This window comes from Pocillopora damicornis, chromosome 10 (assembly GCF_964200805.1).
Source record: "Pocillopora damicornis chromosome 10, jaPocDami1.2, whole genome shotgun sequence".
In the NCBI taxonomy this organism is placed as follows: Eukaryota; Metazoa; Cnidaria; class Anthozoa; order Scleractinia; family Pocilloporidae; genus Pocillopora; species Pocillopora damicornis.
Window position 1 is genome coordinate 3,421,821 of NC_142679.1, and position 25,407 is coordinate 3,447,227.

The 25,407-nt window shown below is 39.3% G+C and overlaps 5 protein-coding genes across 7 annotated transcripts; 2 read left to right on the plus strand and 3 right to left on the minus strand.

Annotated features, from left to right (window-relative positions):
* Positions 1-934: 934 nt before the first annotated feature.
* On the minus strand, positions 935-5,036 carry LOC113684710 (uncharacterized). 3 transcript variants are annotated; one of them, XM_089183637.1, is made up of 7 exons: positions 4,963-5,036; positions 4,256-4,336; positions 3,728-3,967; positions 3,345-3,506; positions 2,500-2,736; positions 2,097-2,249; positions 935-1,774 (listed from the first exon to the last, which is right to left on the minus strand). In XM_089183637.1, the coding sequence occupies exons 2-7, from the start codon at positions 4,308-4,310 to the stop codon at positions 1,743-1,745; spliced, it is 879 nt and encodes a 292-aa protein (XP_089039763.1). In that variant the 5' UTR covers positions 4,311-4,336; positions 4,963-5,036; the 3' UTR covers positions 935-1,742. The 3 variants fall into 3 exon arrangements, with proteins under 3 accessions (XP_089039763.1, XP_089039764.1, XP_089039765.1); XM_089183638.1 differs by lacking the exon at positions 4,963-5,036 and having other exon boundaries at positions 4,256-4,620; XM_089183639.1 differs by lacking the exon at positions 3,728-3,967 and having other exon boundaries at positions 937-1,774.
* Positions 5,037-6,420: 1,384 nt separating this feature from the next.
* LOC113684672 (uncharacterized) lies at positions 6,421-9,688 on the minus strand. The gene is made up of 5 exons (XM_027202064.2): positions 9,064-9,688; positions 8,748-8,900; positions 7,656-7,883; positions 6,949-7,098; positions 6,421-6,594 (listed from the first exon to the last, which is right to left on the minus strand). Exons 1-5 carry the CDS (start codon positions 9,167-9,169, stop codon positions 6,536-6,538), a joined length of 696 nt encoding a protein of 231 aa, XP_027057865.2. The 5' UTR covers positions 9,170-9,688; the 3' UTR covers positions 6,421-6,535.
* A 169-nt stretch (positions 9,689-9,857) lies between these two features.
* On the plus strand, positions 9,858-12,688 carry LOC149038496 (uncharacterized). Its single transcript, XM_089183610.1, has 2 exons — positions 9,858-9,996; positions 10,491-12,688. Exon 2 carries the CDS (start codon positions 11,468-11,470, stop codon positions 12,353-12,355), a length of 888 nt encoding a protein of 295 aa, XP_089039736.1. The 5' UTR covers positions 9,858-9,996; positions 10,491-11,467; the 3' UTR covers positions 12,356-12,688.
* A 2,698-nt stretch (positions 12,689-15,386) lies between these two features.
* LOC113684703 (uncharacterized) lies at positions 15,387-19,991 on the minus strand. Its single transcript, XM_027202096.2, has 7 exons — positions 19,901-19,991; positions 19,346-19,406; positions 18,598-18,846; positions 17,889-18,041; positions 16,733-16,960; positions 15,993-16,142; positions 15,387-15,577 (listed from the first exon to the last, which is right to left on the minus strand). Exons 2-7 carry the CDS (start codon positions 19,404-19,406, stop codon positions 15,522-15,524), a joined length of 897 nt encoding a protein of 298 aa, XP_027057897.2. The 5' UTR covers positions 19,901-19,991; the 3' UTR covers positions 15,387-15,521.
* A 2,651-nt stretch (positions 19,992-22,642) lies between these two features.
* LOC149038497 (uncharacterized) lies at positions 22,643-25,103 on the plus strand. Its single transcript, XM_089183593.1, has 2 exons — positions 22,643-24,947; positions 25,073-25,103. The coding sequence occupies exon 1, from the start codon at positions 22,790-22,792 to the stop codon at positions 24,941-24,943; it is 2,154 nt and encodes a 717-aa protein (XP_089039719.1). The 5' UTR covers positions 22,643-22,789; the 3' UTR covers positions 24,944-24,947; positions 25,073-25,103.
* Positions 25,104-25,407: the final 304 nt, after the last annotated feature.

The window sequence follows — 25,407 nt, forward strand, 5'->3', positions numbered from 1 at the left end:
TTTTCGGCGACACTGAATCAATGGACTGTGGGGATAAAGAAAGTGAAAAGAAAGATGGAAACTTAAACAGAAAGGTCGTAGAAGTCATTTGTAATGAAAGTTTTTAAAATTTAATAGTGTGATCTTTGAGAGTTGTCCAACTCTTGGGTGCATCCATCCTGGTTTATGCCAAGTAAACTAGTAAGTGCTCCTTTCTCGCGTTAGCAGAGAATCATTGTTTTTTCGATAACTGACAATGTCGAACACCTGCTGTATGCTATAATACTGTCAATCACGGTGTTTTTCTCGTAGCACGATCCAAAATTTTGCTCGTATTAATTTTCCTTTGTAAGAGGGCAATGGTTCATACTTTTGAGTTCGGAGGTCGTCCTTTGGGTCCGTAATTTATTTTAACCAGGCACATTTCAGGTTATCTTGTGATAATTACAGAACAGGTAATTCTATCTACGTCTTTTATTTTATGAGACATTTAAATGGGCTGATTAAATACCTCCAAGATCAGAGCGATAGTCATCTCGTGACGAAAGCACTCTTTATGGGAACATTAATGGACCTTAAACAAATCAATACAAGATTTAAATATTAATTCGAGACTTCAAGACAAAGAGCCGTTATGAGTCTTCTGCTGTAAATCAGCTCTTAGAAAGAAACGTCCCAATGGGAGTACTTTGACTTTGGTAGTAGATGGAATAGTGGAAGTCGTGATTTGTGGAAAGGACAATTCAAATATGATAATGCACGTAACTGAAATTTAGATCGGAGAGTAGGTACAAAATATGCAAAAACAGTCAGCAAACTTCTTCCGTGTTGCCTTTCTAAAACTAGACATCGAGAGCAAAATTATGCAGATTGAAGTTGAGATTCTTATCTGAAAACCACGCAAATTACATATTATTTAAAACGTAAAGAAATTTCATGGGTGTTATTCGTCTGCGTTTTAATGCCGATCCTGCTGTCATAACAACATCGCCTTATCTCCATCGTCTCTTAGTTTCGCCTAACTTTCATGCCTATCGTGAAAAAACTCAAGATCTCAATCCGCTTTGCACATTTATTCGATGAAAACATTTTTCTACTCTCTCCTCCCTAGAAGATGGGAAAAATTTAATTGGCTGAGTTTTTGGAATGGATTGTTGCTCTTTGGTAAAGAGGAATTTTTTTCGGCAGAAAAAGGAATGACTTCCCCAATTGCAGCTGCAGTTTGTGGTGTTTATGTGGTGTGTGTGTGTGTGTGTTTGTGGCGGTGATGGTGGATATAAGGTTTTGGAAATGTGGGCGATAAGGATGGAAGGGGTAGTTGAATGAAATTAGCACGCTGAAACTTAACAAGTGCTGGTCATAGGGGACAGTAGCCAGGTAAGGGCAGAATGGGAAAAGGTGCAAGGATCAATTTAGAAACGGTTATAAAAGCAGCACTCGCATAAAGTCGGGAATGAAAAGAGTCAGAAAAATTTATCATGAATACCTATCCAACATCGAAGGGGCTTATTTAGACTTGCTCAAGTGAAGGATACACGATGATGGAATTAAGGCTTTTCGAGTGCGCAGATTGCCAGCCTTTAGAGTCAACGAGTCAAACCTGTTAGATTCTACTATTCACCTCTTTTAATTCAGTATACGTTATATGATCAGTCTAGAGGTCTATTGGGATAACTGAAGACTTCTCATATCCAACATGACGATCAATAATCATTACGCTTGAGTGAGCTAAAAGTTCAGTCGTAGGCCATAATTTCATCACATCATCCACTTCCCGCCTCATTTGAGTTGTCAACTATAAAGAAAAAAATTTATGTCAAGAACTAAGTATGGCGGGAATAAAGTCACACACTCGCTGTGCAAGGATAATGTTTAGCATTTTTTTATCGATTTTTATGTCATGGGTTTTTATTTATGCAAATTAAATTGATTTTGGACAACTACATACACCTTCTTTAGGTGGTAAACAGCTTTGGCATTGATGAGAACGAAAAAAAATAAAAGTATGTAACTATAAGAAGCTATCGTTTCCCACATGTCTTTCATCTGAATGCTTTTATCTAAACGCTTGTACTGAAAGCCGCTAAACTGAAGATCTACATAACATTAGCCATTACCAATTACATAAACGGCATTGGAGTTATCTGTTCCTGTGCAAAATGGATCATCGTGTTTGCAATCTTTGAAACATTGGTTCTTGCATTCGCCTACGTTGGCCACCATCTGAAGAAGAAAGGTGTCAGATGTGGTATTACCGCTCCAGCATTCCCCTGCATGAAAGAAAATTAAAATCCAGCATAAGAATCAAGCTTTCAATTTTAATCATAAATGATAACCCTAGGTGTTGCTGTGGATTGTTTAACTACGGTCAGATGTGCTAATTCCACAATTCCAGATAGCCTGGAGGCCACCTTGATGGTAATTAGAAGGACATCGGTGCAGTTTCATGAGTTTATGAGGAATTTCGCTTTCCTAAGTACCCAAAGGGAAACTATAGAAACGCCAATACTCAATTCCAACCCCAGTTTCTGATGCCAAAGATCTTCCATCCGTATCCTTTTTGCTTGATTCTTTGTGCACAGCGGCAAACAAAGTCCGGCAAATGCTTATACCAGTTAGGCCAGTCTATGCGTATCCCGCTCCAGGTCTTTTGCGCCTTGGGGTCTCTGTCACTGAGGACGTACTCAGGTAGGAAGGGTTGACTTTGGAATCTCATTCTGTAACAACCGAGTTTCTCGATATGAATGTCGCACATGTCTGTTGAAAGAGATCACTGATAAGTAAATTACAAAATATGGGTCGTTAACGGGGTTTTTGTTTGAATTTGGTCGCATTAGCATGCCATTTAGCCCATAGAGGGCTTTGCGGTATACCAGATTTCAAATTTGGCTATTGCTAATGGAAGAATTGTATTTTCAGTTAAGACTATTTCTTTGAAATAGAACATGTGCTAATATTGTAATCAAACTTTCTTGAACCTGACTGAGTTTTGTCGAAACGTGCCGACCCTATGTTATTTTAAATCCAGCGGGAACGGAGGGGAGGGAGGGGGGGGAATGGGGGAAGGGTCCCCATACTCGCTAAGGTATGATTTTATTCACTATAGCTACTGCTGACCACATTCACCTTTTGGCCGATTGCCTTTTATTACTCTGTACCAAGTGTTGTTCTGAGTTATTAATTAGGAAAAAGAACAAATTGGTACACGTGCTCTCTTGCATGAAGAAACAGTTTTCCTTTCTAGAGATGAGAAAGAAAATCGTCTGTTTTTATGCGGGCGCGCTTCACCTACACACAAGTTGTGTGTGGTAACTATGAATAAAACAACAGTAGAGAATGACCACAAGATACGGGGTTGTTCTCACCAACAATATGGTAGACCATCATTCTGTGGCGAATTCCACTGCAGTACCTCGTGTTGCTACAAGGTTGAAACTGACCATCCACGCAGTCGCTTGGCTCTGCTAGTTCCCTGGAGATCCATCCTTTCTGTCTCAGGACTGACAGTTTATCCGCCCAACACTCACCTTTAATAGTAATATATACTATCTTTGTGTATCAATGCAATGAACTTGATCCATGACACTAATTGAACTCTATTAGTTTTCATACTAATTAAGGTGACTTCCTAATATCATAATCATAATCTCTAAGTGTGTGAAATTTGCATATACGGGTGTAAAGCTTTCGTATAGAATGCAGCACAAATGCTGTTGATGCGAAGGTATGGAAGCAAAGAATTCCTTACCATAAAATTGGATACCGAAAACGTCTAATCCAAGAAGTTTGGCTTCATTCGCGCAGCGGCAGATGAATTCTGGTAAGTAGTTTTGCCAATTTGTCCACTCGATTGATTTTCCTCGATAGTTGCTTAATGTTGGGTCTCTCTCGTTTAAGATATAATTTTGAAGCAGGCGTTGATCAGTGCGATCTTTGTAACATCTCGCCGGTTCGAATGTGGTGTCACAGTGACACGGGTCGACATTAGCTAGGAATAAATTGATCATTGATAGGTAAATAAGTTGATTGCAATGCGTTGCATAGTAGCTCAGTTAATAATAGCGCCCAACTTGGAAGGCCTGGGTTCGAATCCCTTCGAAGGCTGAATTTTTCTTCAGATTTGTTTTGTGCAATTGCTTCCAGCTCACCGGCGAGGTTCATTGCTTTTCTTTATTTTATTCCGCAGGTCCGAAATAAAATTTGTTTCATTACAAACTGTATCATAATTTCTCTTTTCCACAATGCCGGACAACGAGCGATGGAAAGTTTTTCTTACCTCTTACCAACGTGAGGGAAACTGCCAATACCAAGACTAACACGAAATTTTCCATTTTCGTCTCGTAGTGCCAGAAAGTCTCTATGTTAGAAAAGGTAAAACTTTAGTCCAAGGAATATTTGCGTGGAAGTCAAAATGCTCCCATACCATCTTGATATTTATAGGAATCATGAAGCTTAATACACAAGAAAAAAATACTCCGGGTTTTTCATTTCTTTTGGTTTGCCTTTCGTGGAGTACCTCGCTATTTTAGCACTTAGTAAATGTAAAAAATATTACTTTAACGTCACTCCTGGGAGTGAATGAGGTACAGAGACCAAATCCGCATTATTTTCATAACATCAAACATGGACACGGATTGTAAAAGAAACGTTCTTTTACGTAAGGAAATAATTCTATCTGTTTAGGAAAGACGTTGGCTATTCATTATCGTGATCTAGGGAAGAGTTTCATCCATTTCCTCTGTCCATCAAAACAAAAACAAAAAAATTTTGAAATGCACCGATGCCTCAAATAGATTTGACGTACGCATACTTTTCCGTGATCACTCTGGACTGCTAACGTTTCCGTGATCTATCTCAGTCTGAAAGAATGTAATTCGTTTACAATTGTATATGGGAAAATTTCAGAATAAGTGCAGAGATTGTAAATGTAATTAAAATGTAAATTATAACACAACAGAAAGCAGAGAGTCAATTTCTACTCACCGAGCAAGGTCTCAAAGACACTGTTGGTAAAGAACCCAGCCGCTTTGGGAAATTCGCTGGTAGCTGTTCAAGTTTGATCTCTGTTTGTACTCTATAGTGACAACTTTATTCTTTAGTATGGCTTGACTTGTCAATTACATTTATTTCTAACAGTTTTGAAAGGAACACTAAGGGCTGAATAGATTCAAGCACAGCTAGAGCAATATGTTTCTTTGTAGAATTTCCCATGTCTGATTGTTTCTGACCTCACTGATAAATGCAAAATTTAATCAAGGGAACACTCGTGCAAGTTGAGCAATAAGAAAAACTCAGTTAATTTGATTAACATATGTTTGTCAGATGGAATTGATGAAAATAAATTCAAAATGAATTTACAGTATCAGCTATGAACTTAGAGGACATGCATATAGGAAACAATTTCAGGAAATTTTTATCCTCGACCCCACGTCGTCGCGAATGTAAACCGTTCAGTGTAATTGTGACTGAATAGGGTTGCAATTCATGATGAACTTCTTACAAAATAGATTTATAAATATCAAGAAATAACTCATCAATATTTTGTCAGGAAAAAAAGAGCACACGTGCGGAAACGAGAACCTCTTTGTTTTGTGAGTGATTGACCTTGCTAAATCATTGTCCATTAACCCTGTAACCCCTAAGAATGACTAGTATCTAATTTCTCCTTACAATATCATCCCTGAATCACACATTAATGTTATGAGAATAAAGGAAATGATCAACTAAAGAAACTCTTGATTGTTTAACAAATTCTCCTTGTCAGCACCTCAGGAAGTGTACAGAGAACAGTATGGAGAATATGAATGCTGATGTTAGGGCGTTAAGGGTTAAATTGTTCACCTCTCTTCTAATCACATCAATCATTTATTTAATCAGAAATGTGTTCCTGTGCATGTGCAAAACTCTTAGAGTCCCATGGGACGTATATTACGTCGTTTGCATTCCTAGTAGCAAATCCTTTCTCATGTTAAGATGCCTTGAGCGCGATTATCTGTCTTTTTTTTTATCTTTACAAGTAAATGAAGTAGAATGAAACCTTGTTTTACTTTCCAAGCCGTTGTTATGTTATCCCATGCAGTCAAAGGGGCTTCCAATTCATTTAGTTTTCCTACCTTAAAGCAAAACGTGACTTCCCTTGGAGCAGAGACTTCTAAACTTAAGTTGGATTAATTCTGGGTAACAAGTTGTGCCGGTTTTGACAAAACATTTCGTACGGATTGTTTTATGTTGGTATATATATATAGCATCAGCACTGCACTGATGAGGCCCAGAAGGCCGAACAGTACTGTCTGCAGTTAAATATATATATATATATATATATATATATATATATATATAACTAACTGCAGACAGTACTGTTTCGGCCTTCTGGGCCTCATCATATATATATATATATATATATATATTTAACACAAGCAAAATAGAGACCACCAGAGAATATTTGTTTTTTGGATTTATTTTTTTGTCATCTAGTTTCTTTTTCACTGAATTAAATATGTTTTCGTTGTCGTTCAATCCCTCTTAGTTTGTTGGGTTCCTTGATTCCTGCGAATAACTACCCCAGAATGTTGACCTTGTCCGGCATAGCGCTTCCTTCATCGATACGTTGTTCCGCTACCGGACAAACAATACAGTATCAAAGTTTATGAATGATAAGAGAAGATGCACAGCTTTAGTATGCAAAGTGTCTTTAGTTAAAAGATACATTTTTTTTGGTCCGAGACGATAAGTTGAGACATTTTAGATACCCTCTACCCATAAATAATGTTGATTTGACCCTTAAGTAGGGTTTTAGTTCAAAATGTCCGATCAACATACCTGTCCCTCTCATACAAGAGTTTTTTCCCTTTTCATATCAATACGTGAAAGTTTTTATGCAGGCTGCAATGTGACGAAAAGAAAATCCTAGTTTTGAAGCAAAAACGAATTCTCACAGTTAGGTTACTCGTCAACTCATGTTTTACTTACTGATAGCATATACAGCATTGGTAAAGTTCTTTCCTGCACAAAATCTGGTCGAGCAGGCGCAGTCATTAAAGCACTGGTCTTCGCATCTACCAGGCTGAGCATGCCCTTCAATATAGAACACTGAGTCATCAGGGCCGCTCCAGCATTCACCTGAGTTAAGGACACAAAATATATGAAAGAAGTGACTCATAAGCAGTTATTTAAATGAAAAAAGGCAGAACTTTATTTATTTTGCCCTTCTTTGGATTCATGAAAGTGTGTGGAACGAACTCTCTTTTTCGTTAGTTCTGCAGTCTCCCCTCAGTTGACGTGAGCACTCTTAAGATGACATACTGCTTATTAAAGTTAAGTAAATGCACGAAGAGTGATCAAGAATCGTGAGTGCATTCGAATAAGTACAAGCTGATGATTAGCATTTAGGGGAATTGTATTTGCTTAATACAGAAGCTGCGCTTTTCTTTCTTCTGTTTTAATGAAACATAAGCTGTGGAAATTGGTGTTCCTTAAACTACTGTATGAAGGCCACATGCTCAAAATAAGGTACCTACGCAATTTGTAAAGTTGTTGGACTAACTCAGCAAGATTTTTCTTGTGGCTAAGTTCATAATGAGATCACTCAGTTGATTTATAAGAGAAAAACAGGACCTCAATTCTCTGCGTCCGGCGACCCTCTACAAGTGAGGAAACATATTGAATAAATATCTCACCCCAAAACTGAATTCCAAACAGTTTCCAGCCTTTTTCCTTCGTTTTCTTTGCGCAGCGGCAAACAAGATCAGGGAGATACTCGTACCAGTTTTTCCAGCCAATCAGGTGACCGCTGAAGTTGGGCAAGTTCTCATCTCTGTCATTTAACAGGTATGATGGCAGGAGGCGTGGAGCTTCTTTGTTATCATGAAAGCAGCCGATTCGCTCAAAACGAACACTGCATAAATCTAAATCAATCCGTTTCACAATGTGTGTTAATAGGCTTATACAAAACTACAGAAGAACACCAGAAAAACTTCACGCCGTACAAATAAAGCCACCTCACTTTTCTGAGCTTTTAATGGTTCACTTCATTGAAACATTATATTATTTTACAAAACTACCTTATCTACTGAGTTGTGACGCCATGCTGACAAATTGCAATTCCCCCCACTCAAAGGCATCACACTGAAATCCTTGAATTCTTTTCCTTTCCATTTCATACTACTCCAATTCACTCCTCTCTACACGAATTCACAAATATTACTATCAGGAATCAGTTCCTTTACGCTAGCACCTCTGATGCCACAGAAATTCGCTACCCTACGCCTGCAACTACCCCATTTACTTCGATGCAATGAAACCTATTTTGACCCATTGTAGTCGACTCAATTTTACTCTATCATTACTAAATCTTCTTCTACAATTCCATCCTCTTTCTCTGTGTTTAGTTCCTTCCATTCCATACTCTGCTGACTCTGTTCCTATTCCCTTATATCCGCTACGTCACACAAACCACACCAGGTATACTTTACTGCATATGGATGCAATGTTTTGTACTTGTCCCCACACCCATTTCATTTTCTCCCATTCCATTTTTTCTTCATTTCTTTCCACTCCTTTCACTGTTCTTCACTAATCACTGCTCGCCCTCATTCACTTGTATCCGAGTCAACTACTGAAAACTTTCAGATGTGTTGCATTCACTTTACATCTTTGACTTAATTCCATTGAAATTAAACCTTCACTACCCTTACTATTACCACTATTCCTACTCTTAGTGCTCTCACAATATTCTACTGTACCCAATATGATTTATGATTGATGCCTACCGACAATCTTGTACACCATGTTACGCCATTCCTTCCCTACACAAAACTTTCTCCCATTGCAGTCGTTCATGTCCGTCCCAACGCAATCTTTGCACTGTCCCGGGCCATACCTGTTATATTGATCTGACGAGCTGCTTCCAGCGTAACATTCACCTATAGGTAGGTCATGTAACATTATCTAATAAGATATCAATACCGAGGGATACTATCTATACAAATTCAAAGCATGCTTAGAGCTAGTATGTAAATCATATAAGAGCTCATCCTGGTCTCAGTAAAGGTGAAGCCGCTTCGACTAACTACCCCTAATACTTACCAAAGTGCTGCATTCCAAACAGGTCATAACCCAGATCTTTTGCTTTCTTGGCACAGCGGCAGATGAACCCTGGTAGATAGTTTTCCCAGTCATTCCAGTCGATCATTTGCCCGCCATAATTGGCTATGGAGTCGTCGCGCTCATTATAGATATAATGAGGAAGAGCACGTGCGTGGCTTTTGTCTTTGAAACATCCCAAGAGGGTGTGAATGGGGTTAACCGACTAGCGACAAAGGGCGTAAAAAATTACTGACTACCGACGAAACGGGGAAAAAATTACCGACTAGCGACAAATAGATTCTAACCGACAACCGACATGGTCAGACGTGATAGGGATGTTTGTATTCAGAAAGAACAGCATTTTGATGATTTCTAGCTCAGAAAATCCTTCTTCACCTGACGTAACCACATTAATTCCAAATTTAGCCGAATTATAGAATTTCTTGTCTTCAAATTACTTTAAATCCACGGGATCCTTCTTTTCGGTGAGCAGCGTGGGCTCATTTCTAGAACAGCGGCTCGTAATCGGGCTGACAAGACGCCCTGCTGTCTCATTTCAAGAACAGTGGATCACAATCGAGCCGACGAGACGCCCTGCTGTTGTCTTTTTATTGCTCGTTGTTTGTTCATGCGGTCGGGTCATGACTGGGATTGCTAAAGTCATCGTGAGTTTTTTTCGAAAAGGTGAAGAAGTCGCCATCGAACGTCATCGAAGCAGGGTCCCAGTAGACAAAGAAGCTCATAGAGGAGTATCTGAACTAAAAAAACATCTTACGGAAACATCTTATGGAATTGGCGGATTTTCGTTAAAGTTATTTCGCCTGGCGAAATCGCCTGCGGGCAAATGCGAAAATTTTGCAATTGTGACGGATGGGCAATGGCAGCTTGAACTTCCAAATTCAATATCGGATGAAAGTAGCAGTGAGCTCAACGGTAAGTGTGGAACGCGTGCAGCGGAGTTGGATGAATCACTTTAGTTCTGTGGTTAAATATTAAGCTCAAATATTAACGTGGTTTAAACTCTGGTTCCACCGTTTTTTGTTTGTTGTTTTGTGGAGCGGGATGTTTTTTCTTTTCTTTTTCACCGTCCATTTGAATGCGAAAATTGAGAAGAAAAATCTCTACAAAGAAGTAGCGAGTAAATCAGTTTATAGGCTTCTTTCTGATTAATTGGTGAATGAACAACAGTGTAGCTTAACATATTAAAGACCCCGTTTATTTATACACGCCCTTAAATTCATTCGTTTCTGAAAACCAGACGTTCAAATAATATTCAATTCTCTCCTCGAGGGAAGCTACGCACGAGAGATTTCGCTCGATGTGCACGTTTTATACATCTTGACGAGCATTTGCTGATAATAACTGTGTAAGTTTCTCAAAAGCCTATTAAAGAGAAAACTTAAAACACACGGTATTTAATATTTTAGTACACATTATCCAAGAAGTCACAAACTGGACCGGAAAGCCAGTAGTGTTGCTGAAGGCGCCAGCTACATCTGATAAAAGCAAGCAGAAGTCAATGAACGACACTGAGAAGAAAGGTGACGAGTCAAAAGTGAGAAGGAAACGGAAATCACGAGAAGAAGCAAAAGAAGATGAAAATCTGGCAAAGAGGATCATGATTGAAGGAGGTGACATCGAGAGAAACGAAAGGCAACAAGGAAACCTTCAAAAGTTTCAGGATGGTAGGGCTGAATTAGCACTTGTAGTTCGTTTACCTGATTTTCAAAAGTCATAAATTTCGCAACTTTGGAAATTCTGCGGTATTCCTTGTTTATAAACACTGCCTTGTTTATACAACGAAAAACGCTCACTTGGTGCGTTCGCTATGTAAAGATAGTTTCTTTTAAATTCCGGCTAAAAACTGTATTATTATCACTTTGATGGGCATTGTGGCGCATTTTGCGTGCTAAAATAAAGAATTTGCCGTGCTAAAATGTATTTTTAAAAATAAACCAAGACAACCAATGTTCGCGCCGTCTTCTTGTAGCGTTGGTAAAAGAAACCGTGGAGCTATTTTTAAAGCCCAAATCATGGCTGAAAACACAGAAAACAACAAAAAATTTGTAAATTCTCAATCTTCTCAGGTAGGGAAGAAGATCTTAAAAAGTTAGATGCTGATTCCATGGCCGATAGCGAAGTGCATGTAAGTTTTGCGGATTCAAGAGAAACAAACTTTGTTTAACCAATTATGCCAAACTGTCAGTCTTGCAATTGCACAATTACTTTCAATACTTACAAATAAGTTAATCCACTTTTTCTTTCACGTCTTTTACGATTCTTCACAACACACATAGGGGAAGATTTTGTAATTTTTAGCCAGCTTTGGTTGATACCAAAGCTGGCTAGCTTTTAGCGTTGGTATTTTCATTGTGCGAAAATAAGAGAAATAAGAGATAAGGGTATGAAACCAGACGCAGTGTCCTTGAAACAAGCAAAAGAGTACGTGACAAAGATTGACAGCTATGTAAAAGACACTGTGAGTAAGGTGAAAGAACGCTACCAGTTGAGCGAGACGTCTGCAACCAATGGTCCACAGGGAACTGTATCACAGAAGACGCAAGTATCTGTGTCTTTGCTTAAAAAGGGCATAGAAAGGCTATACAAGAACGTGATGGACATTAACCCCCAATTTGTAGATGATCTGCTGCCCGAAACGTTGCTCACAACAGTAGTGGAAAATTTGCACGCTGTTTCGCACCTTAAACACGAGACAGTTACGGTACTTACATATGCCCAGGATTTTGGAACAATTTGCAAGGAATCTCTGAAGCGCACATCTAGATGGGCAGCAAAGTACTACACGCATGACAAATCCTACTATCCGGTACCTCAATCCGCCATGCCCCTTTCTGCTATAGCTACGATGACACCTTTGCCAAGTGAGGACATAACACCAGGGATGGAAGGACAGATCAAAGAGTGGCTAGATAGTTACAGACCAGTACGCCAACGGACGGTTAGGAGTGAGACCACAAAAGATAAGGCTGGGGCCTTGCCGCCAGCTGTCTACGCCGTTCACCACACCGACGAGTCTGAAGAGAGGCTTCGATATCCTGAAGAAAACACTGTATCGTCAGCAAATGCACAACGCGTTGTCAGCATACAATTTTTGGACGAAGGGGATGTTACTGAGGTGTTTGAGGATCACAGAGAAGTACAAATCGATGAGTATGAGACAGATTCGGATGACGAGGAATCAGATTTTGAAGAACATCCAGAGGTTGTCAACAGAGCGTGTGTTACCCGATCCGGCAGGGCTGTTCGTGCATTTGTGCGTCTCGACATGTAAGAGGTACTAACAGTTAAAAAATCCATTTAACGGTGCAGATTGATACGTATGACAACCAAATTTTTGGCAAAAAAAAAAAAGAGAAAAAAAAGAAACCTCGCAGAAAAGCCACGAGAGCCGTTGAATAATAAGTGTAGTGAGTTTTTGTGGACGTCTCGGAAAAAAGACTTCCGTAGCTTACAAATTAAAATTAGGTATCCCAGGGGCTAGAGTGGGTGTTTCATTCTTTGTAGAATTTACTTCTCTTAATTTACTTCGATGTCCCGTAGTCGACAGGAAACAAATTCACATCTATAAGAAAAGCTTTGGTGAATTTTATCGGTATACTAGATTTGCAAACAAAAGTGGGGTAGATGAGCACGTTGCTAAATTAAAAAACAGCGTTAACCAGGTTTAAATGAAAACAAATAATTAATTATTACAAGTATTACACTTCGTCTAGAGTTTAAAGTCTTAAAACTGGGCAAATTGCGTAATAAATGTGAATAATTAACGTGTATTTTTAATTATTAACTGAGATTTACCGACAACCGACAAAGGTCAAAAATCTTAACCGACAACCGACAAAGTAATGAAATTTTAACCGACAACCGACAAAGTAATGAAATTTTAACCGACAACCGACATTTTGACCCCCCCATTCAGACCCTCTCCCAATGGTTTAAAAGACACTTGACAGTCTTTTGGATCCTGGCAAAGATTAGACGCTGCACATTGCCGCGTCACGAGTAAAAGATGGGGTGAAGCACATTTTTAAGATTAAAGAATGCAGAAAGTAATACTAGAATGCGTTGGTTTTATTTACCTTAGCTACCTAATTAGTGTAGGAAGCCTGCACCAATCCCTCAATCAATCAAATACCGGTCGAGGCGGCGATACCAAAGTGAAACTATTGCGGAATTCTTTCGGCAGTTAATTGAGAATTGCCCGATAATGCCACCTCTGGAGTGGCGTAGAACCCACTTCCCGAGATATTGGTGAGAGGCGAGCGTTCTCAATACCATAACCTTCCCTCCTTCCTGCTTACCCCAACCCCCCCCCCTCCCTCCCCTCTTTGTAAAGGAAGCAGAGGAATGGAATCAAAGATAGCCACTAACAGGCTGGAAAGAGTCTTGCGGCCGCTTAGTTGACTGTAAAGCAAAGGAAAATCATTTATATTAATTAGTTCATAATGTCTCTGAAATACGTTCTCGCATTATAATTTCTCTTTGCTTAAGTTCCCGACATTATTTTTCGACTAGAAATGCACTTTGGAAATCCTATAACAGTTCTCTTTCCCCAAAGAAGTTTCCTATTTTTTGCGAGACTGGTTTCAAAGGGGAGCAAGTTCTTCTTACCTTTTATCAGCGTTAGGGAAATCGCCAGTACGAAGACTAACGCAAAATTTACCATTTTCCTCCCGTAACACTAGAAAAAAGTCGAAGTAAAATTGTAGCCGAATGAATGCATATATTCGTAGAACATGTACCAACTGCTTTACAACAAACCAACCCTAAAACAACCTAATTGTGCGCTATATACTTTTTCCTTGTGTCATTTCTCTAATAAAATCTGACAACTGAGAAGCAAGAGAAAAGCTTCAGATCCTTACCTTGAGCCTTCTCACTCCGCAGAAATCTCTGTCTGTTTGTACTCTAGAGAATATTGATACTTATGACAGTTTTGGAGGGAACACCTAGGGTATAATGAATTTAAACACAGCAGGAGCAATATGTTTTTTTGGTAAACTTTCCCATGTTTTATTGTTTCTGACCTCACTGGTAAATGTAAAATTTAATCAAGTGAATATTCGTGTAAGTGGAGCAATAAGGAAAACTTGGTTAATTAGCAAATGTTTGTCAGATGGCATTGATGAAAATGAATTTTATCTTAAGTTGCAGTATCAATTATAACTTAACATTTAAAAGACAGATGGAACAAATTATTTTATTTTCGAAAAAAAAAGAAAAAAAAGCCAAGGAATCTTTGTTTGGCGAATCATTGACTAGCATCAAACTTATCCAACACTTTCCCAATCAAACCAGTCAATCGTTTATTTAAATGAGCTTGTTCGCCCTTGTTTAACCCTAAAATTTTCATGTGAAATAAAATCGCGCCGCTTGCATAAACTGTACTCGTCTTAGCTTCAAATCGGTAAAACAGAAATTATACTTTTTTCTGTTAAGTGAGTCGGATTTAATCGTTTCTTGCCTTTCTTTCCTTTCCTCCAACATTTGTTTGCACCTTTGATAGCATTCTCTTTCGTCATTATGGTAAATGAACTAATCATGAAATATTTATGAATAAATAGAGTAAGTTTCCGAAGAAACTGGTGTTGCGTGTGTGAGACTGTTACAAGATAATTTTGTTTATCATCCGAATTTATAATGTGACGTTTCGAGCGTTAGCCTTTCGTCATCACGATGGGCGAACAAACGACTAACGCTCGAAACTACAGCTTAAGAAACTCTTTAAGGTGGTCGATTCACATCATCGACTCAGTTGATAATTGTGGAAACCAAATTATCTGATCATGAAACCTCTTACTGCTTTCTACTTCTATTCCTCGAGCCATTGTTGTTAGCTTTTCATGCTTAGAAGCAGACCTTATCGAGATCGAGGTAAACTGCTGGCAGTAAATCCTTTACATGGTGAAGCTTGCTAAATGTCTGGTATTCAATCACGATTCGTGTGTCTTATGATTTGTGTCACACTTTTTATCCATACTAGTGAATGAAGTAGAATAATATTCTTTTGAAGGAAGTGATCATAAAAGATTAGAAAAGACACAATAGAAATTTCTGGTGCCTTCTAGTTTTACTATCAAGCCATTGTTACTGGATATTATCTGGATGTCACCCCTTTCTCAGTCGTTCTGTTTTGCTACCTAAAAAACAGTACGTAACTACACTTAAAGCAGAGTCGCCTTCGGTAATACGGGACTGAAATATTGGTTTAATTATATGAATCAACTTGTGCTGGTTTTACAGAACATTTCGCCCAGATTGCTTCATATTGGCATACATAACACAAGTAGAACGCAGGCTACCAGTTAATGTTTCTTAGATTTTATTTTTCACTGAGTATTCTTATTTATCCTACGTTTCGTGTTCACTAAGTTTCATTTAATCTACAATTCTTGTTCAATCCTTCTGAGTTGGTTGGGTTCTTTGGTCTCTGCGATAAGCTACCCCCAAACGTAGCCACCCAAAGCCGTAGCGCTTCCTTCATCAATGTGTTCCGCTATGAGACAAACGATAAATTTCCAAAGTATATGAATGATAAGACAGGATGCCATGCATTAGTACGAGAGTTTCCCCCAGCCCAGATCATTACCAAGCAAATGTTAAGCAGTAAGCCACGTGACGAGAACAACAACGTAAACTATCAACTACATAATGTTGTTTTAACATTGTATCAAATGTTCAGTGGTGAAATTCTCGGGAATCATTGATAAGTTTTATGATGCAGTTTCGTGCAACAGAAACAATCCTGACTCCCGATATATAAGAGTAACAAAAGAAGTGCTACACACTTTTGAATTGGTAATTGAGTAATTGAGGTTATGAAGTGAGGAAACAAGGTTTTTAACCAAGCAGGTCAAAAGTGATCGGACACCCTGAGTGGCATCAGAAACTGTCAGCCTTGTTATACTCACTGATGGCATATACAGCATTGGTAAATGTCTTTCCTGCACAAAATCTTTTCGAGCAGGCGCAGTCATTAGAGCACTGGTCTGCACATCCACTAGGTTGAGCATGCCCTTCAACATAGAACGCTGAATCATCAGGACCACCCCAGCATTCACCTGGGTATAGGTAATAAAATAACAAAACTGATCAAAGCATCACTGACCAAGAACAGTTGTCAATCGAATTCATAGAAAGGGGGCGCTTCACGTATTTGCACAATTCTTCGTTAAGACCACAGCATTTTCATAGTTTCGTGATGGTATACACCACGAAATTATTTTTCTGGCTTTAAAGCCTTCTTTTGATCTACGTGAACACCTTCAGTGATATCATGATATGGCAAATTTAATTCGAATGAACTGCTTAAAGATTGATTATGAATTGTTGGCGCGAACGAATAAGTAAACTGTGGTTGTCATGATTTCAAATTTGTAATCTGTGATTGCTAAGAAATAGCATCATTAGGAAGTGAACTTGTGTCTTTTAGGTGCTGCAGTCGTCTATCTTCGTTTCCCAAGAAAATCATGCGCTTTCCGAAGTGTTGTTCTTCGTTTTTATGAAGGACGCAAGCGCAAATGAAGGTACTAAGGTAACATTTAAATTTGTTGCATTGCTTTGCCAGTATTTTCTTTGTAGCTGAGTTACACAAGGGCCTTAGTCCCAATGCCCTCGACAACTGGATAAACAGGTTGAATAATTATCTCACCCCAAAACTGAATTCCAAACAGTTTCCAGCCTTTTTCCTTCGCCTTCTCTGCGCAGCGGCAAACAAGATCAGGAAGATACTCGTACCAGTTTTCCCAGTCAATCAGCTGACCGCTGAAGTTGGGCAAATTCTCATCTCTGTCATTTAACAGGTATGATGGTAGGAGGCGTGGAGCTTCTTTGTTATCATGAAAGCAGCCGATTCGCTCAAAGCGGACACTGCATAAATCTGAATAAATGGTTTAACAATTGGTTTGTTAAGTACCTGTGCAACAATGTACAAGAGTACCTAAAACTGTACACCTTTGAAATGAAAGCGGCGTCGCCTGAATTTCACGCCATTTTGAGCGTAAAGCGGATTCACCGCTCAAAAAACTGAATCCATTATATCCGAAATAAAATCTACCTCGTTCGCTGCGCTATATTGCAATGCCACATGTTGCAATTCCCCATACTGGGCTGCATCACACTTAGACCCAAGTCATCAATTTTACCAGAATCTACTTTCCTCGTTTACTGCTTTGCATTGCAATGCCTCAAGTTGGAGTCCTTCTCATTGTAAAGCACCTCACAGAAAAAAAATCCTTGGATTCCTTTCCCTTCTGTTCCGTTCTACTCCTCTTTACTCTACTCAACACGAACTCTCCACTCTTACCATACCTACTGCACCGTACAACAGAGCAATACTCTGCGACTGATTGATTCCTTTTCACTTTTCGCTATGAACGCAACAACTCATTCCCCTTTACTCGCACTTACCCAATTCACTTCGATGCAATCTAACCCACTGCAGTCGATTCAATTCCACTCTAACAGTCTACTACACCTAAATTTACTTTTCCTATTATATCCTTCAATGCCTTATTCTTCCTCTGTATTGATTTACGCGCACGTGACACTACTGACTGTCAAATCTACTCCATTTTAGAAACTACACTCAGAGTGCTCTATGGCGTATGAATGGACTTATTTGCACTGGTCCCCAATCCCCATTCCAGTACATCCCAATCCGGCATTCCACTCCTCTAACTATTCTCCACCAATCAGCGCTCAGTCAACTTCATTAAACTGTATCCGGGACAACTAAACTTTCAGACGTGCTTCGTCTCTTAATAGTCTCACACTATTCTACTGTACCCTGTATGGTTGATGCCTACCGACAATCTTGTACACCATGTTACGCCATTCCTTCCCTGCACAAAACTTTCTCCCATTGCAGTCGTTCATGTCCGTCCCAACGCAATCTTTGCACCGTCCTGGGCCATAACTGTCATATTTATCCGACGAGCTGCTTCCAGCGTAACATTCACCTATTAGCAGAGAATGTACCATACCTCAATTAGATATTGATATCGAGTTGGAGCCCATCAACCTACCCAGCTGAATAAACTGATGCAAAGACTCTTTTACGATTTCTGCCAGGGAATCGTGCACTCACATCGTTATAGTTCCAAGTATTAGCTACAGATTTAGTCTACTGTCGATCGTTGCCTTGATCGCTGATGCATAGTTATCTCTCATGCAATAATACCTGGCTTTTTTATGTCTAATACGGCGTAATCATTTTGAGCTTCGGGACCGGGCAACTTTTATCGCTTGGGGGAGGGGGTTGGGAGAATTTTGGTTGTGTCACGATAAAATTCTGCAAAATGCAAAATGTCTGCAAAATGTCACTCTAATCAATATTATGGCTGAAAAATGCACACACGTCCGGAATAGTTTACGATCCTGCAACTTCTTCACCCTTCAATCAAATATCAAAGATTGGTTTCGACATCACCTCTGTCCAGTTTTCTTTGCTATTCCAATTTGTTGGTAACTTCAAACGGGTTACTCGAGATGGATGTTTATATGAATAACACTTACCAAAGAACTGCACTCCAAACAAGTCATAACCCAGATCTTTTGCTTTCTTGGCACAGCGGCAGACGAACCCTGGCAGATAGTTTTCCCAGTCATTCCAGTCGATCTTTTGCCCGCCATAATTGGCTATGGAGTCGTCGCGTTCATTATAGATGTAATGAGGTAGAGCTCGTTCGTGGCTTTTGTCTTTGAAGCATCCCAGTGGTTTAAAGGAAGCCTGACAGTCTTTTGAGTCCTGGCAAAGATCAGACGCTGCACATTGCCGCGCCCGGAGAAAAAGGTAAAATGAAATACATAATCATGATTGAAGAAAGCTGTAAGAGCAATTCTCAATTGAGCGTTGAAAGTAATGCTGAAGTGTATTGGTTTTGCTTAGTACTTTTGCACGCTAATCATACACCAGATTGGTGCAGGAAACTCGGGCCACTCTATCAGCTGTTCATATTCAAGGGTAACTGATCGTGAACCAATCGTGACTCGATTATTTGCGTTTTCTCGCTATTCAGGTCGTTTTCGTGTTTTTGCTTTGAGTTCTTAGTGGCTTCTTGTGATATTCCATTTGTTCTGATTGGCCGTCAGGGTAACTTTTGTTTTGGTTTTAAGACACTGTCGAAAAATGCTTCATTAGAAAGTTGTATCCATAACTGTTGCCAACTGGTTAAGTTCAAGAAAGGGATAAATACCAATTGCAAGTTGATTGAGAAGCAAATAGTTATAAACAAGGTTAGAAAGAAAATTTTCACTTTCTTACCTGAATGACATGCACTCAGGGTAAAGAGAAGCATCACAACAATCAGAGGATGTTGAACCATCTTAATAGCGAAGGAAATGACAAATGTAGGAAACGTTACAATATTCAACCATGAAACAACTTAGTTATTTATCGTGCCAATCTTTTAAAACTACAATTTATTCGGCTTGTTCAATGGAAGAACGACCAAAGAAAACATTTTCTGTGTTACTTTGTAACATTTGAGTCTTTCACTTGATTTTATATCTATCAGTTTTAAAAATAAGAATAAGCGTAAAATAAGAGAACTATCAACGAATGTAAGTTTTACCACTTTAAACTGAATAAGGGAATGTTTAGATTCATTGACTAAACGTTTATTTGCTACTCAGCTTTCTGTTAGTACCTTGCTGACAACTCTTTCGGATTTTCAATTTTATTCGAGAAAAGGTATGAACAACGAAACCGAAGGACAACGTCTTACAAGGTACAGTCAGCCGGACCGTAGCTAAATTCAAGGTACACTTAGTATTATCCTTGCTATTTTAAGTTAACAAGTCTCTTATGGGTTCTTACCTTTTCTTTTTTTCTTTCGAAGTGCTGGTCAACTATGTTTGTGTTCCAAGGTCGAGAAGTAGTCAGAATAAGTATCTTTCATGATCAATTCTTTACTTATACTTTCCTGTAGGTAAATATGGCGGTGTTCTTCCCCCGCTTGAAGTTATTTGATTTTAACTGAGATAAGACCATGCTTGATTGTGCCATGAATGTTAGAAGTTGCTACCAATAATATTGTTGATGAAAGTGTAAGCTGAAAATAAAAAGTACTAGATTAAATTAATATGTTCCTTCCGTGGTTATTAGAGTCAACACAGTCTTGCATGTAAGAGATGTCCATAGATAAGACTAGTTTTGAGGGACGTAGTCAGTGTCATTCGTTTGTCATGCGTGGTAGAGACACCGTGCCTCAATAAACATTACGACTGAAGCTAAGTCGAAACGAGAGTTCGTTGAATTGAACTACGTCTGCGAATCTGAGAATTATTTGTGTCAAGTTGCAAGGAAGTATTTTATTAGCGCAGTACTTTTTTCGTCTCGTATGAATTTTTATCCTTGCTTTGCGTCGGAGACAAATGGAAAATGGACGAGAAAGATGAACACTTTATCACTGAATCATTAAATAACTATGGCAAAACAATATCTTTATCAGTTAAAATAACGCAGTGAAACCATTCATTTGTGCCCGCTGCTGTCAAAAATCTAATCAATCTTTTAACTTGAAAAATGGATTACTAATTAAAATGGTAATTAGGAGTATATAACTCAAAAAATTTACAAAAGTAAAATTTGATCATTATAATAATAATTTGTTTTTAACACGCACGTTTTCTTTGCGCGGTTCAATCTCAGTTCCGGAGACTTAAAGTCTCATTTTGGCATTGACGTTTATCGACCGACGTTTTTACTTCATTAAAGCTCGAGTTATCAGGGTAAACGTGACTGAAGGGAAAGTAAAATTAGGTCCAGTTGACTGTGTTCGAGTAAGCTGATAGTAAATGAGTGGAAAAATGATACGGACAAATCCAAGAGAAATCCGATCTTGTTCGAGTTAGCGGGGAATTCGAAAGTTCGAGTTAAGGTTCCTTCCCACCTTCAGAGGCCGAAAAAAACGATTTTTGTTTTATTTGACTACACTGATTTCAAACATTCAACCTAACGTTTCCATAAAAGAAAAATTTTCTGAAATCTTTAAAAGCAACTGAGTTATTTAGAAATAAATATTTTCAAATAAAAGTTAATAAATCAGGAAGGCGTCATAATCTCAGACCCGGGCGAATCCCCTGAGGGAATTTTCGCTGCAACCGCTCATGTTGAGGCTCGATTGTCATGTTATTTCCGTATTTTGTTTACATCGCGCAATATACAAACACGTGGAAGCTGTTTGCTTATGGATAAATCGTTGCTCGTGAAAAAATAAAGAGCGGGAGAAAGTCCTTTGTATGAATAAAAAAATGATATAAAGAGAAAAAAAATCAGGCCTAAAGAAGAAAGAAAGAGTACCATTCTGTCAAGAAATGAAAAAAATTCCTTTGTGAAAGCGACTGGTATTGGCGGAGCTCCACGCTGGCGTCAAGATTTCGACCGTCGCTGGCCAAAATTTGCCATAAATAATGTTAAAAATGAGGTTTTCTTTTCTTCATACAAGTAACAGCCTTGATACATAAACATTGACAATCGCCTCGAGTCGTAATTTTGAAAGCTGTCTGTCGATTCGTTGTCTTGCTCCTCAGCACATTTTGCGGTTTTTCCATTTTTTTCCCGCGGGTTTTGCCTTCGGCTTTGGCAACCTTGCTCAATATTGTGTCGTCCTCCTCAACGCTCCTCTGAGCAACCGCGATATAAAAACGTTTCTGCAATGGGTTTTCTTTCCCGGGAAATCTTTGATCCATCGTCATTGACGCCAGGAGGTCCCGTTGTCCCGTTGGATTGCGGTTTCAGGAGGCGAGATTATCTCGAGGCGTGGCGCGAGTTGTTTGCGAACCTTTATGAGCTAAAATCTCGATTGATTTTGGGAGGAATACAACCACTTTGAGCAAATTTATAGGATTTATAGATTTGACCGATTTTCTTTAAACTTCGCCAAACATTCCAGGAATAATGACAAACGAAATTATGTCGGGAAATTTTGATATTTGAAATATTTGTCCCGCGGTGTCCATTTACGCAACGCGCCTCGCATATCTTTAGCTACTCCAACTTTAGATGCCGATATCTAGACAAGCTATCAGAATATCAAAAAAGCCCGACATCATTTTTGCGATTGATGCCTTGGGAGTAAGACTGTGAAGCCATTTTGCTCGTGCTGCGGCATCCAATACCCAATAAATTCAAAAGAATAACCTTCGGTCGTTTCCCGCCTTGCCGGCTCCTGATACTTCGTTAAAGAAAAGTCGCTTTAATTATATTTTTATTGTAAATTACAGTTATTAACCTTTCTTCTGTTGTAAGATTTTAGTGAAACTAGTGCGCGTTCGAATTTTTCCCTTAGGGACACCCGCGAAGGTGGGAAGTAACCTCAGACCTTCCAACCCTCACGGTTTGACCGTGAGACTCACGGTTTGGGATGTCAACTCACGGTCTCACGGTTTTGCCCCTTAATCTCACGGTGAATCAGAAAGTTTTAAAATTGCCAAACAATTCCGGAAGGTATGAAGGAATAGCAAAAAAATCTGTGCTCATAACAGCCGAATCAGGCATCAAAACTAATTTGCGAGGGAAATGGCGCCAATGCTAGGCTCAGTCTCCAGTCGTGTCTTGTTGCGCCCAGGTTACTCACCGCTACCAGAGGATCGCGGGCGCACCAAGACACGGCCGAAGAATGAGCCCAATGCCAGCCTCATTCTAATGAAACATCGGTGCGCTAAGGTTTCTGGGAAAGCTTAACCATCGAACACAAATTTCAAAATGGCTACTCGTCGTCCAGCACACGAGAGTGAAACAAGTTCTCAAAATGACTCTGATACTTCGGAACCTCAGCCATCTACCGCGAAGAAAAGGAAACCAGCTACCCTTAGAGCAGCTAAGTATCGTACGACATTTAAGGTTGAGTGGAGCAATTTATATCCCGTGAAAGCAGTAAGAAACGACAAGCATTCTTTTTATTGTGTGCCTTGTCTCAAGACAATACGCTGTGACCACCAGGGTCTAAAAGACGTGAAAGATCATTGTAATACAGAATCTCACAAGTTATCGACGAAAGCAGCGAAAAATCAGCCATCAGTAGCGGGCATGTTTGGTTCAGGCGGTAGTGTTATACAAAGTGCAGTTACCAGAGCAGAAGTCCTAACAACAAATTTTCTGATCCAGCATAACCTCCCACTTGCAACTTCAGATCACCTTGGGCCATTGTTTAGGGCAGTATTTCCAGACAGTGAAATTGCTAAGCAGTATGGATGTGCAAGAACAAAGACTATGGCTATCATCAATAAGGCTCTGGGACCACATTGTCACAGATATGTTGTACAGCACTGTCAGAAACATCCATTCAGTATTGGAATTGATGGGTCGAGTGATACAGATGTTGAAAAGATGAATCCAGCAACCGTAAGAATTTTCGATGTAGAAAGAGCCAAAACTGTTACATCTCATTTTTATCATATGTGTGTGACAAGTGGCAGGGATGCGTCAAAAGCAGAAACTCTTTTTGGTGTTGTCCAGGAAAAGTTAGAGACTGATGAAATACCATGGAATCAGGTTGTCAGCCTTTCAGTAGATAACACTAATTCAATGGTGGGTGCTCACAATTCTTTGGCATCCCACTTCAAAGCAAAAAATCCAGAGACCTATGTATTGGGATGTCCTTGCCATTTGGCGCACATTGCAGCAAGTAGAGCTCATGACGAATTTGCAAAGATTATAGGAATCAGTGCAGAAGAGCTTCTTATTGATCAGTATTACTGGTTTGATAAAAGCACAAAACGGAAAGGGATCCTACTTGAGTACATGCAGTTTTGTAACCAGGAGTATGGTAAGATACTGAAGCATTCTTCTACCAGGTGGCTTTCTTTAGAACGCTGCGTTCAACGCACACTTGAAAAGTATACTGGATTGAAGTCATACTTTTTGAGTGAAGATGCTGGTGATGCGAGATTCAAGAGGTTACAGAAAGCCTTTGAAAATCCACTCACAGAAGTTTCCCTGTTTTTTCACAATGCTTCCATCCCACTGTTTACAAATTTTAACAAACTTTTGCAGTCAGACGAGCCATCCATTCACATAGTTTATGACTCTGTCATAAAACTTGCAAATACTCTTGGAAATCGTGTTATCAAGGTGGAGGTCATGAAGAAACCACTTAATGAAATTAATTTGCAAGATCCAACAATTTATATACCCCTTGCAGAAATTCACTTAGGAGGGACGACAAAGTTTACACTACAGAGGCTACTTAATCAAGGGGAAATATCTCAAACAGCCTACACTCGTTTCTTAACAGCAGCACATGAATATTTCAAGGCAGCCTTCCAATATGTTTTGAGCAAGTTTCCTATTACTGATGAGCTGCTGAAGCATGCAAGATGGATCAACGTTCAGAAACGTAGTCAGGCAAAATGGGAGAGTGTAGAATACTTTCTATCCAGGTTCAAATCAGCCTTGAACACTGTTAACATTGATGAGATGTATGATGAATTTCGTGATTATCAGTCTCTAACAGATGAAGACATTGGTGTGATTGCTTGGAAGGAAGCTAAAGTTGTTGATGGATTAGTTAATGATCAGGAAATTTTCCATTACAGAGTAGACATTCTCTGGTGGTACATGTCACAAATGGTAATTCCTGAATCCTCAGCAAAAAGATTTTGCCATCTTCAGAAGGTGGCAGAGCTGGTTGTACTTTTGCCACACAGTAATGCAGGGGAGGAGAGGCTGTTCAGCATGGTTCGCAAGAACAAAACAGATAGTCGGTCCTCCCTTAAACTGGAGGGAACTCTATCGAATTTACTGGCAATGAAGTTGCAGTACCCAGAGGAAACCTCACCGTGTTTTAAGTTCAACCCTGATGAGAATCTTCTCAGCTCTGCAAAAAAGGCAGCGAAAGACTACAACAGAGAACACTGAGAAGGTAAGGAATACTCTGAAACAAATAATCTGTCGTCGTTGTTTTTATTTGACGCATATTTTTGAAGTCTCCAGGTTTGAGGTCCTAATCTCCAGGTTTCTCTAGGCTTTTTTTTTTAAAACCTCCAGATTTGCATGTGATGGGGGTTGGAAGGTCTGTAACCTTAACCTGGTACGAGTTAGCGGGTTTCTTCTGTACTACACATCTCGATCCTCGCGTGGCCGTCACACAACGTAACTCGCAACACGCGAGAAATTTTGGAAACATTTCGATGTCGATCATGGTCGATGAAGGTGTAGATTTAAGGGGTTGAAAGGGTGGCAATATGAAGTTTAAGTTCAGTTGTGATTCATAAAATCCTGTTTTATTTAAGGACATAAAACAGAGAGCAATAACAAGGGCTGAGTTAACAATCGACCGGATGTAACTCTGAATCAATATTACCTCAGGAAATTTGAATAAT

Coding starts and splice junctions, on each gene's coding strand:
- LOC113684703 (XM_027202096.2), bottom strand. CDS start 19,406: ATGGTTCAACATCCTCTGATTGTTGTGATGCTTCTCTTTACCCTGAGT. Junction 16,143..16,732: donor GTTTGGAATTCAGTTTTGGG/GTGAGATAATTA, acceptor ACCTATACCCAG/GTGAATGCTGGGGTGGTCCT. Junction 15,578..15,992: donor CAATGCTGTATATGCCATCA/GTGAGTATAACA, acceptor TTTGTCTCATAG/CGGAACACATTGATGAAGGA.
- LOC113684672 (XM_027202064.2), bottom strand. CDS start 9,169: ATGATCGACTGGAATGACTGGGAAAACTATCTACCAGGGTTCATCTGC. Junction 8,901..9,063: donor GTTTGGAATGCAGCACTTTG/GTAAGTATTAGG, acceptor ACCTACCTATAG/GTGAATGTTACGCTGGAAGC. Junction 7,099..7,655: donor GTTTGGAATTCAGTTTTGGG/GTGAGATATTTA, acceptor TCCTTAACTCAG/GTGAATGCTGGAGCGGCCCT.
- LOC149038497 (XM_089183593.1), top strand. CDS start 22,790: ATGGCTACTCGTCGTCCAGCACACGAGAGTGAAACAAGTTCTCAAAAT.
- LOC149038496 (XM_089183610.1), top strand. CDS start 11,468: ATGAAACCAGACGCAGTGTCCTTGAAACAAGCAAAAGAGTACGTGACA.
- LOC113684710 (XM_089183637.1), bottom strand. CDS start 4,310: ATGGAAAATTTCGTGTTAGTCTTGGTATTGGCAGTTTCCCTCACGTTG. Junction 2,737..3,344: donor GATGGTCTACCATATTGTTG/GTGAGAACAACC, acceptor CTCTTTCAACAG/ACATGTGCGACATTCATATC. Junction 2,250..2,499: donor CTTTGGCATCAGAAACTGGG/GTTGGAATTGAG, acceptor TCTTTCATGCAG/GGGAATGCTGGAGCGGTAAT.